Raw genomic sequence first — 12,860 nt, 5'->3', positions numbered from 1 at the left:
CAGAATTTGTTGTTTTCAAAATACATTTCTAATGGGACAGACCACGTGGAAATGTACCAAAGAGCAACCTCTTCTCATTGTCACTGTGCTAAGTGCTTGCGGGGCCCCAAAGGCACAACCAGCCCTGTCCCATCCCACCCCATGGCTCCCCCACCCACCCCATGCCCAGGACTCCTCATCACCCCCAGGGCTGCCAGCCCCTGCCCTGCCAGGCCATGGGCTCTGCTCATCTGGGCCCACCCATGGGCCATGGCCCTGCCTGGCCTTGTCCTGTTCCTGTCCCCAGAGAGATGCCCGGTGCCCAGGCTGAGGCTGCCCCGGTGCCCCTGGCTGGTCGTGGGACAGGCCCTGCTGTGAGGCCCTGCCCTGCCAGAGGGCCTTAAGGAAGACAATGAATACTCTCACCTACGACATGTGATTTTGCTGTGTAGTTTGCTGCTGTTGCTGTTGCTGAATGAGCAATTGCTGCTGTTGCCGGCGCCGCGCTGTTCTCAGTTTTTCAAAACGAGCCTCCATCTCCTCCAGCACCTTGGGAGTGTAGCGCACCACCAGCTTGACGCTGTCCTTAGCCGCCTTCAGCAGCTCCACTGCCTTCTCGTGGTGCTCCCCTTCCACGCTCTGGAGGCAAGGAGCACAGGTTTAACAGCGAAAATGCTGCTTTGATCTATAGCTCTGCCCTTTATTTTATACATGGTGCCATGGAAAGACTGCCAGTGTTTTAGGAAATTTACAGACCATACAGTTTTCAAGGAGCCATTAAGGCAAAGTGTGGAATTAAGTAAGATTTCTGCGCTATTGTGAAATGTATTCATTTTCAAACATTAAATAACCCAAATCTGTTTTAGGTTGCTTTACAAACCTAACCTATGATCTATGTGAAAAGGAGGGTAAATACTCTGCATGTTTTATGCAAACAATGTCAAAAAAACAAACCAAAATAAAACAACAACCCCTGCAGTAAAAACCCAACCAATCTATTTGCAAGGTAGAAAAATAAAATGTAATAGAGCGAACACGGAATCTTATTTACATGTTGGTAAGAAATGAAGAAATTGCAAGTCTGAAATTAGGATGTCTTTCTCACATCCTGGTCCTGCCTGGATCCTGCTGTGAATTGCACGTGGTGATTTGGCAGTCACATAGCTGCAGGAAAAGGAGCACAGCCACCGCTCCTAGGGACATCCCGTGTGCTAGGAAGTTAATGGGACTGCTCACACATTCAACATAGATATAACCCTGGTTCTGTTGGAAATAAACCAGTCTTTATCTAGTTAGTTGTATGCAATCAAACACTAACAACGGAAACATTTCAAGTCCTTGCTTAAGGAACATATGTATTTTCCCTCCCTTGCTGGAACATGTTTTGTAGCAACATGGTATCTGCTGTGAAGTCAAACCTACACCCAAAGGGGCACAAGCTCTGATTTCTGTGCCAGCATTGTTTGAAACAGTAAATTTCCAAAAGGGGGAGGTGATTTGGCTGTGAAAAGAATATATAATTTCTACCATTAAATGGATTGACTGGAGTGCTTTTCAGGCATGCTGATTGTTCCACACCTTAGGAGCAAGGGTGACATTTTCTAGTGGTCTGTGATTGCCCACGTGTCGTAGGATGTATTCCAACAAACAAAAGTATCTCTGCACAGAAAAAAGCCTGCACAACAGAGATCTTCAAATGGATTTTAGACCATTTAAAAAATAAGCCAATTTCTTCCCACATAAAATAAGAAATCAAAGTTTTACTGCATGCTGTTTTAAAACTTCTATGTATACCATGCTATTTAAAATGAAACTATACCCATAAGCCTCCAAAAAGAAGCAGCAGCGTTCAAAATATTTGATGCTCAATTCATGCTAAAAGAATAACTTAGCATTGTTATAGCAACTGTCAGATGTTAGAAGAAAATTCTATTTTCATCTCACCTATTTGACTGAGTAACATTGTGCAAGAACAGAATGAATAAAAATTACTTCTGCTGTGGCACATTATGAGCTAGCAATAATGATTTAAAAGTTTCAAAAAACAGACACAATGCACTTCTACATAAATAATATAAACAACACCATTCAAGCTTATCACTTTGCTGTTTATCTTCCCGGCCCTTGTTAAATGTCCTTCAACATACTCATCCAAATAATTATTTCATATGTCGGTCAACTCACTGGAACCACGTTTCTACAGAAATGTAAGATGCTTTAAGAACAACTCAACTTAGAGAAATAGTCTTAGGCAATGTGCTCTAGGGGACCCTTCTTGAAAAGGGAGGTTGTACTAGATGATCTCCAAAGGTCCCTCTGAATTTCAGATAATCTGTGATTCTGTAATAATGAATGTTATTTTAAGTGCCGAAATGACTACCAGAAACAGAGGAAACCCTGAAATAAATATCCATTGATCACTGAGAGAAATAAATGGCTTTATGATTTTCAACTGTATGCTCATGAAATTCCTCCAGTAGGTCTCCTATTAAAAGATCTTAAAGAGAATTCATTATTTGTGATAACCCTATGTGTTACAAAATGTGATTGGGATAAATCTGCTCAACAAACTCTGCCACCCATAACTAATTTGGTGAAAAAATAATTTTGTCAAAAATATTTGAAGAAGAAATTGTTGCTGCATAAGAAACAGTGAGTGTATCTGATGCTCCAAAAAGAGCAGAAATAGGAAGTTATAAATGCACAACTCGTTGCTTTGTGACATGCTAATACTGGCTTTTGTAAACCCACTTCTCACCATTAAAAGAACTGTATAAAACTGCATTATTCTGCATTTCATTTTTCTCTTGTAAATCACAGCCAGTATGATGTGGCATGGACATTCAAAGAAAATGACACTATTCAGTGTTGCTGTGATCAGTTTTGTTGTGGAACAATATGGACTTACAACAGGCTATGACAAAAAAATAAGTTCCCCAAGCTAGGCAGAGAAGCTAAAATATTCATTGGCTTTCAAATATTTGGATGGTTTTAACTGACATCAATAAGCAACTGTGATTGTGTCTGTTCTTTAAAGGAATTACAAGATGGTGTACTTTAACACTTCATCCAAATTAGTAATCTGTATTTAATTTAATTCCTGATTGCCTGTTTTATTTTCCATTCGCCTCCGGCCTTGTTCTTCCAGTTTACAGGCAGTACTTTTTAATTAGAAATGAAGGATTTGATTTTGTTGCTATTCAGGTCAATGGAAAACTCCAATTGATTTGAACAGTAATGATAAAGAATTGAGCCTAAAGCTCTGAACCATAACGAAAATGGGGAAACTAACAAAGCCAAAGTAAAGGATTGTGTTGCTAAATATGAATCCTACTTACCAAACTTACCCAGCTCAGATCTTAACAGCTATTTTTCAGCTGCTTTTAAATATCGTTGCTGTACTTGCTATTAGCATCTTCACCATTGCTTCTACTCATATTTTCAAGGCCTCGGAAATGCTTTGTGTAGCTGTAGCTGCACAACTAAAAGAGCGCCTTGGAGTAGGGAAAAGAGCTTATACCAGCAAAGAAAGTTGTTTTGCTGCTTGACTTTTCCCACCTCTGCAAACTCTGCTGACAAAGGACTCCTGCTGGGTTCAGTCACAGCTGCACGAGGGATTTTGCTGCCTGGATTACAGTGGCTGGGGACATGGCAAGGATATGACTCTCATGGTACTCTAGACCTGCCCACCAAACATGGGATTTAATACATTTGTTTCAGAATATATATTTTAATACATAATTTTTGGTTATATATATATTTATTTATATTCATGTTATTCATGTATTTCTTTTCCCTTACTGCATTGGCAGATTGTATCAAAAGGAATGACAAAAGGCTTCAGAGACAGGAAGAGCTAAAAGAACTGCAGACATGGTGCAGGAAAACACCAATCTTTAAAGTATCCAGGCACACATATCTGTCATACACATAAACAAAACAAAAACCCAATCCTTTGCAGACAAAAAAGAGAAATCTGGTTGTTATCCAGAAGTTGAGAAACAGAGAAGAATTTTCTATTAGGTAACTGCAAGAAAATGCTTGGGTGAGAAATTTGCCATTACAAATCTATTTTGCATCCCTGTCTATATCTGACTCACACCAGGTATTTGATAAACATAGAATCTTTGCCAGGTATGAACAGTCACCAGCAAGAGCCTTTGCTGAGCCATCTGCAGGGCTTACTGCTTTCAATTTCCTTTACTTTTAGGGGGTGTGGGACAAAAGTATGCAACAAAATCCCCAGTGTAATGAGAAATCATTTTTTTTAATATCCGGTGAAACAGCTCAAGGAACAGTCGTCCCAGTCATGCTGGGATATCAAATCTGGATTCTGAACACACAGCTCTAATTTTACGTTGATAATTATAAAGTTGGATAACCACCAACTTCTGAGTGTAAACAAGTTACAGATATTTCATTTTCATTCCATGTTCCACTGCTGAGCCGTCTGTTGTATTGTACATACTGTGTATTATTTGCTTTTCTCCAGTTAAATTGAGAGAAGCACAGAGTGAACTAGTCCCACTGAACAATGTTAAATTTAGACCTTTTTCCTCCTGTCTCAAGCTGTCTGCAAACAAATTGTTACTTCTATAATTTTTGTCTTTTATCTTGTATGGGCTTAAATAAGCCCAATATTGGTTTATGAACAGTTGCTCGTAGGCATTATTTCAAGTATGCAATTGTAATTCAAACTTCAAATTCTGTTGTTTAGACTTCAAACACAAAAATACCTCTGTTGTAACTCAGAATTGACTTTCTTGCATGCCTACATGCAACAGGAAATTTTATGGTGTTTTCTGCTGTATTAGCTTAATCCATATTGTAGAGCACATTTGTGAATTTTTTTGAAGCTTATCATGGAATAGAGGTGACAATAGAGTCAAAGTCAATATATCTAGATGTTCGAAGGTTCACCACTTTCCTGCCCAGTATCTGCCTACATGTTGTTGAAAGTAAAAGGGCTTTTTGAGAATCATACATCAGTTAGAGTATATAAACACTTTTCACCTGCATCTTTAGTCACCTACAGAAAGCTGAACAATCACGAAATTATTTGATCTACTTCCAGAAAGTGAAGTTCAGGCAATTTACTTATTAAATGTTCACTTGATTTCATTTTCCCTGAGACTAAATAATCTTTGTAGTGACTTGTCTTTGTTTTCTGTCTTCTTCTCATTGAGTACTGGGGCTAGCAAGCTTGCAGAATTATTGTTTCTTTTTTGAGAATAAGATTGTTGATAATGAAATGGTAGAAAGTCTGTCTGAAGTGTTGCTCTGATACTGTTTCAAAATAAGGGGAAAACCTATTGTTTGAAAGAAACAGATGACAACATGAAAGCGTATAAAATACGGCATTTTCTTCATTCTTTACAAGCTTGCAAGAAGCAGAAAATTTAAGTTGGAAAGTCTTATATTTATGACTGGATTTGGAAATTGCTCATAACTCCCCTTGGTGTATTTAAATACGAGGTTTAGATGTAGGTTTTGCATGAAAAACTATTATGTTTTCATTAAGAGAATTGTGGGGTTATATGAATGAATATGCTTACATTTTTAGTATTTACGTTCCCTTGTAAAAGGGAATAAAAGGCAAAGTGAAAGGTAAAATGTGACCCACATTATATAGGTGGAACCTGCTTTTCCTCTGTTCCAGCAGCCTTTTTATTTTTACCTCCATAGTGACATTCATTTCATTGTAGTGAAACTACAGCAAAACACTCCATCTTGCAGTACTGACTTAAGTGCAGAATGACTATGTAAAAATTTACCTTTTTACTGACCATACAGGCTCCCTGTATGTGTTCATCTGTACAGCTGATTCTCTTATAAAGGTTTCATAGATGGATGAATGTCATTGAAAGAAATCCAGAATGTACTTTCCACAGGAAATCAGCAGCAAATGTGCATATCAAATTTCTTTTATTTTATGTTTTCGAATTCTCTGAAGGTCACAAGACTACTGCCACTGAGGCATCATTGTACTTAGAAAGATCTGTGTGCCTCAGAGGATATGGAGTGCAAAAATGACAAAGCCCGTTTTAATGCTCTTACCACAGAAGAAATTTGCAGAATTAACAATTAGAAAGACATAGCTTCCCTGTAAATTCAGCATGTGGTGTGAATTTAAAATAAAGTTCTTCAAGCAACCTCCACTCCAACAGAAATTGTAGTGGCACAAAGTTGTCCATGTAGCTTTGCCTCACTGCACCACAAATGCACACTGAAGGTCTCTCACAGAGCTATTTCTTTTTATTTCATGTATTGCATTTTCTATCATGGTATCAGAACAATTGTGAAAAATTAAAATCCAGATGAAAATGAAATGTCTATCAAACTTCAACATACCACTCCATTAACTGAAAGCAGCTGGTCCCCTCGTTTGAGCCCTCCATGCCTTTCTGCCACTCCTCCAGGAATGATGCGAGAAATATAAATAGGTGAATTTTGTTCCTTTCCTCCCATCACATTAAAGCCCAGGCCTTCATCAGTCTTTGGCAGCTCCACCACTCGCGGGTGTGAATGGCCTTCACTTGCAGCAAAAGCAGCAACTGTTGCCTGGAAGAAAAAAAGAGCCATTTGGCTATGCAGAGAGAACACTTATACACTCTGTTGATCATTTTGCAGGAAGAATTAAGTCCAGTGAAAACATTCAAGTATCTTATTCTGCCTTTTTTCTGATTGTCTGAAAGCACTTTGCAAAAATTAAGTTCCATGCCAATGCTTTTGAAATAAAGGAATAAGCAGAGGAACAGAGAATTTAAGTGACTTATCAAAGATAACGCAGAAAGTTAGCAGCAGAGCCAGAAGGAGACACCAGGAAGCCTGACTGCGTGGTGGTGAACATTTATGATCACTAGTGAGCTGCTTCTTTGCCTTTTCACATGGAAAAAGTGTTACTGTTGGATAAGATGATGTGATCTGTACTGTGTTCCTAGTTGAAATATCAAGTGGATGAACTGAATTCTTTACTCTCTGCTCTGCTTTTGGAGGTGCGTAATTGGTTACTTTATTCTGTGAGAACAGAAAAATTCCTAAAAGAGTATTATTTTTTTAAAGTTTAATTTTAATCTTCATGAAATCTCAGTAACTAAATAACTCCTGGAACAGGAATATGATTTTTTATAATATAATCAGATCAAAACTTTTATTGAAAAATTATACCTTAAGACAATAGATTTGTAAATCAATTTTAAAAACAGATTGTTATTATGGAAAAAAAAAACATACAACTGTAAAGCTTGCACTCAGAAAATCATGACACATTGTATTTCATTTTTCACTGTGTTTTCCTACTTTAATTATAGATCTCAGTAAATCATTAAATAAACATTAGGAAATTCTTTTATCCTTTTCAACGTGTGTTTGTAGCCCAACCTGCTAGTACAATTCTGCATTACGCTAATACTTTCTGAGCATCCTAATAATGCTTATGCTTAATAGAAGCTAGTGGATGATGTGACATAATGGATCATTCTCAGTTACATGTTTTTGCACATGCAGACCTTGTCATCATGCACACATTTTATGTCAGACATGAATGCACTAGGAGAATGCAATGCAGACAGCCCAGAAATAACCAGGAAATTGCGATATTGAAACATTGCTCTGTAACCCTGCTGTTCTATATGAATAAGAAATGAGAATGGCAAACACTAATTGGATATTTCCCCATTTACTATACAACATAGTAATAATTTCTATGTTTACCTGCAGTGTAGACAAATCAGGATCTCCTATACACATTTCTCTGTATAGTAGCATAGACCTAAAAATTTACATTGTCCATTAAGCTTCTCTCAGAACAAGGTTAAAATCAGAACAGCCTTCAGAAAGGAATGTTCTACTTAGAAAGGAAAACATACTGCAATTTTGTGTGTAATAGGTTATTTGCTGGCTCCTATTGGGCTTGCTTCTATAAAACACTGTAGAAATCTTTTTATAACATACTCCCGATCTTCATCTTCCGATACAGCTTTAAATGAAAATCCCTAATGCAAATACATAATGGTAAGATCTTAGTTCCATTAAGATTTCTGGCAGTTTTGTCACTAAATTCACAGGATTGGGACCAACATGAAATATTTCTAATACAGATTTATGGCTTTTGCAGGTTTAACTGTTTTGCATAGTACCTGCTCTACCATCCAGAAGATAGTCTTGAGCACAAAATGATAATGGGAAAAAGAAAGCCATGGTGGGTGGACGTCCCTGTTTGAAAGCATCTCTCTTTGTGCATGTTATGAAAATATAGAGCAGACTACATGCCAGCACACAGAACGTATTCCTCCATAGTTGTGTGAATTTCCTTAGAAGATTATCATTTTAACAGTTGCAATAAGGTAACTGTCATGGTCTAAGGATATGAGAAAGGCAGGTTCATATGGATAGAGAGACAAAATACTTTATTAAAACAGGCAATGCATTAGAAGAAGTGGGCTTGCTTTTGGCTGTGGAGTCTCTTGATCTGGTCATTTCTGTCAACATTCATCCTCACTACTTGCTCAGCACCTATAGTTCCTGTTAGTTGAAGTGGAATTTTGACTGCATACTTGCTACCTCCTAAATCATTGTGTTCTCACTGGATGAGCTGTATGGGAAAATAGTCCATTAAAATATAGGTTGTTGCAGGCAGACTTCCATAGAACGAACCAGTAGATTTGCTTTTGCAAAGCGGCTTTTCAAAAAACATCAAATTCCATAAAATCATTCTCTTTTCTTAAGCTACAGAAGCAGCATAAAGGTTTAAATTTTCCATTATGATTGTTACCTGGGAAGTAGCACTGGTTCTAGACTCTGGGCTGCCACTGATGTCTAAATTTTCTTACAGTGTACACACGAATACCTGAAACACACACGCGCACAGTCAATTACTAGGTCACTTTGGTACCACGTACTTCAACAGTTGCACGTATCCTACCTTTGCAGTGGCCCTGGCTCGGAACTCGGGGCAGCCATTAACAGTTATGGTTTCATGCATGTATTGATACACCTAAAATGTTCATGAAAACAAAATGAAATTAATTATAGAAACAAAACAAGGACTTTATATTAACTGAGACAGGACAGTCCCTTTCCCTCATAAGACAATGTTAATGCTGAATTCATGCAATCACACAGTTGAATGTCTGCTAAACATGTTCATGCTTAAGTTTACAGAAAACATCAATCTATATTTCTCAAGACACTTTTCAGTCTTAACTGTTCATCTTCCAGTGCTTTTCCCTTCACTTCTCTAGCACACCATTTCACAAAACTGAGACAATTGAGTTCGGTGTTATCCAGAAACCAGGGTCTCCCTGCAACTGATCCAAATTCAAATGATCTGAATTGGTCAGAGTGGTATCTTACCCTCCACCCCTGGCTTCTTTGTTCTGTCACCTTTCTGGTGAAATAAAATGGTACCAGTTTTCATCAACCACAGCTGTGAATAGGCAGAAGTGCTGGCAGTCTGGTAGGTCAGACATGGAAAATGGTAACATAATCCTTTACAACAGAATTGTACATTCATATAAAGGGCATAAAGCCAACACTGCCAACATACATAACTTTCCCTGTGTTGTCTTTTCTGATATACACTTTTTGGCTCCTGTCTCCGGTCCTTAACTCTCCCTTTTAAACATTCTCAGTAAGGAAAAAGACTCTCTGCAGGCAGGAAAACTGGTATTGTTCTCTAGATTTGTCTCTCCCTTAGATGAAAAATATTAAAAAGTGCCTTGATACTAGCTTGATACTAGTTGTTTTGAAATCAGCCTTAAAAATAATAATATTTATATAAGACATATGGACAATTTTTTGAAAGACAAAGGTAAACGCATACAAACAAAATCTCTTATTTAATCTTCCCATAAAACCAGCAAACTGTATATCATTGATTTACTCTGGGCATTGTCTTGACCTACTTCATCAGGAATTTCATCTTTTCATGTGCTGTATGTCATAGGTTTTATTCCTCATAGAGAACCTTTGCAGGTAAAGTATGTTAGCATTTACAGCAATCTCTTGCTTGGGGTCCTTGAGGACTGCAGATTCAATTGTACTTTACACACTATATTTACCTTTCACTGGTCTGGTGATACTTTAGCAGGAATTCCAAAACATCCCTATTTGGTAATGTCAGTGTTACTTTGGCAGACAGGGTGTCAGATCCTGTATTGAGTTGACCTATAAGCAACAGCTTGTCCCATTGATAGGCAAAACTTCCCCATCCCACTAGTCTGATGATGTGTCATACACTATCATATTTATTAATCTCTCCCCATTTCTATATTTGAAATGAATTTTTTCTTGCATTGGTAGAATTGACCTTGCTTTCAGTTGAGGCCACGATTTTGCCCTTAATTAAAAATATGGAAAAAGATATTTTACAGCTTCTAAAGGGTCTCTGGTTTGCTTTAGCTTTTTACTGGGTTATGCCATCATAAAATGGGTTGAGTCTACATTCTCAGTATAACCTTGCAAAGATTAGTTCAACATTTATTGTAAGTATTATGGTTTAGGAACAAATAATTCATTATATAAAACAACTACTGTGCAACTGCAGTTATGAATCATTAAATACTTCTTGCTTCAAAACCCATACTGCATTGAACCACTGGTAATGCTCTATTTTATCAATACTTGCAGGTTCCCCTTTATCTTAAATCATGAGAGTAGGCTGTCCATATCATTTTTTCTTGCACAGCCATAAATGTTGTGGCTGGCTAGAATGTCTAAAAGCATGTATTTAATTATCGAATAATTATGACCTTAAATTGTTTTGAAAACAGGTCACAACATTTCATATATAGGAACAGTTACTGACAAGATATTCATTACTAGGTAGAAGCTTACACAAAGGCGAGCTGATGATACTTTGTGATTATTAGCTAGGTTTGATGTCATGTAACTACATATTGCCTACATCCTACTAGTAGGTAACTAACAGGCTTCGTAACACCCAATATCCTGGTAGATAACTTGTGTTCTGGTGAAAGAACAAACTCATTATTGCTCTTAAAAAAATAAACCTTCCATGTTAAATCTCACTCTCTATAAGACTACAGGTGCTACCAGTCTCGAATATCTGCTTGAGAATATAGCTAACCTAACTCTCCTACATAATGATTGTTGCATAATGCTTAATATAATTTGAGATAAATAAGCATAAAACATACACCTAAATGACTTTTTTTTTTTATTAACTGTGTTTAACAACCAAGCACAGACTGTTTATTCCGCCAAGTCCCTTAAATTTCTGCTAAGGTTCATATTGCTCATTCTAGCAATGCACAAAAAGCATACTGAAGCCTACAAATAATATTTAGAATAGAACAGATCAGTTGGAAGGGACCTTCAAAGATCATCAAGTCCAACTACCTGACCTGCTCGGTGCTAACCAAAAGTTAAAGCATGTTATTGAGGACATTATCCAAAGACCCATTGAACACTGGCAGGCATGAAGTAACAACCACCTCTAGGAAACCTCTTTCACTGTTTGACTGCTCATGGTAAAGAAATCTTTCCTTATGTCCAGTCTGAAACCCCCCTGGTGCAGCTTTATGCCATTTCCACCTGTCCTGTCATTGGTTATCAGGGAGAAGAGACCAGCACCTTTGTCACTGCTTCCTCTCCTCGAGAAGTTGCAGAGAGCAATGAGGTCGACTCTCAGCTGTTCCTCATAAGACACGCCTGCCAGCCCTTTCACCAGCTTTGTTGTCCTCAGGATGTTTTCAAGGACCTTAACATCCTTTTCATATTGTGGAGACCAGAACTGCAAGCAATATTCAAGGTAAGGATGCACCAACACTAAATGTAGTGGGAGAATCACCTCTTTTGACCAGCTGGCTATGCTGTTCAGCACACCCAAAATGTAGTTTACCCTCTTGGCTGCCAGGGCACACTGCTGGCTTCTGCTGAGCCTGCTGCTGACCGGCACCCCCACGTCCCTCTATGCTGAGCTGCTCTCCAGCCACTCGTCCCCCTCTCTGTGCTTGTGTATGGCATTACTCTGTCCCAGGTGCAGAACCCAGCATTTTCCTTCGCTTAACTTCATGCTGTTGATGATTGCCCAATGCTCCAATGCATCTAGATCCCTCTGCAAGACCTCTCATCCCTGCAGGGAGTCAGCAGCACCTCCCAGTTCATCATCAGCAAACTTCCTGAGGATGCATTACACTCCAGATCACTGATAAAAATGTTCAACTGGACTGGCTCTAGACTTGAGTCCTGGGGAACACTACTGGTGACTGTCTGCCAGCCAGATGAAACACCATTCACTATTTTGAGCTCTACCATCAAACCAGTTCATCACCTAGTGTAGCATGAACCTGTTTGCCACATGGCTGGACAATTTGTTCATAAATATGCCATGACAGATAGTATCAAAGGCTCTACTGAAATTCAGAAAGATTACATCCACTGCCTTCCCTTCATCCACCAAGCCAGTGACCTCATCATAGAAGGAAGTCATCCCATTTGTTCCTCATACTGTGTGCACTGGTATACAAACATCTTAGAGGTGCTCCTGAATCCATTGCACTCCCTGGAGTGGCATATGCTCCCATTAGCCTTGTCTCCCTCAGACAGCACCATCCTTTGGCATAACTTCAGTGTTCCTAATGGCATCGCCCACCCCAGTCAATCCTAGCTATAAAGCCATCTCAAATCAGTTTCAGCAGGTTATGGGCCAAGAAACATTTTCCCCATCGAGATAGATGGGTCCTGTCCATAATTATAAAACCCAAAATTCTGGTGGAGGAACCAGGCTTGGAGCCAGGCATTGATGACCAGGGCTTGCCTATTTCTTTCCCTGTCTCTCCCCATTACTGTGAGGACTGAAGAAAACAGTGTGTGCTCCAGAATCTTTTAGTTGCCTCCCCAGGGCCATTAAATCTTTC

The 12,860-nt window shown here is 38.6% G+C and overlaps 1 protein-coding gene across 2 annotated transcripts in view; it reads right to left on the bottom strand.

Moving 5' to 3' along the window:
• LIN7A (lin-7 homolog A, crumbs cell polarity complex component) overlaps positions 1-12,860 on the bottom strand; it is a 48,853-nt gene that overhangs the window by 3,923 nt on the left and 32,070 nt on the right. The window contains exons 3-5 of one of the 2 annotated variants that reach the window (XM_068669089.1): positions 8,903-8,974; positions 6,331-6,540; positions 410-618 (exon numbers count right to left, since the gene is read on the bottom strand). In XM_068669089.1, the coding sequence (XP_068525190.1) occupies positions 410-618; positions 6,331-6,540; positions 8,903-8,974 (491 nt within the window). Of the gene's footprint in view, positions 1-405; positions 619-6,330; positions 6,541-8,902; positions 8,975-12,860 lie in introns of both variants that reach the window. The other variant, XM_068669090.1, reaches the window with a different exon arrangement.

Source organism: Anas acuta, chromosome 1 (genome assembly GCF_963932015.1).
Source record: "Anas acuta chromosome 1, bAnaAcu1.1, whole genome shotgun sequence".
Taxonomy (NCBI): domain Eukaryota; kingdom Metazoa; phylum Chordata; class Aves; order Anseriformes; family Anatidae; genus Anas; species Anas acuta.
This window is presented reverse-complemented; position numbering and strand designations above follow the sequence as displayed.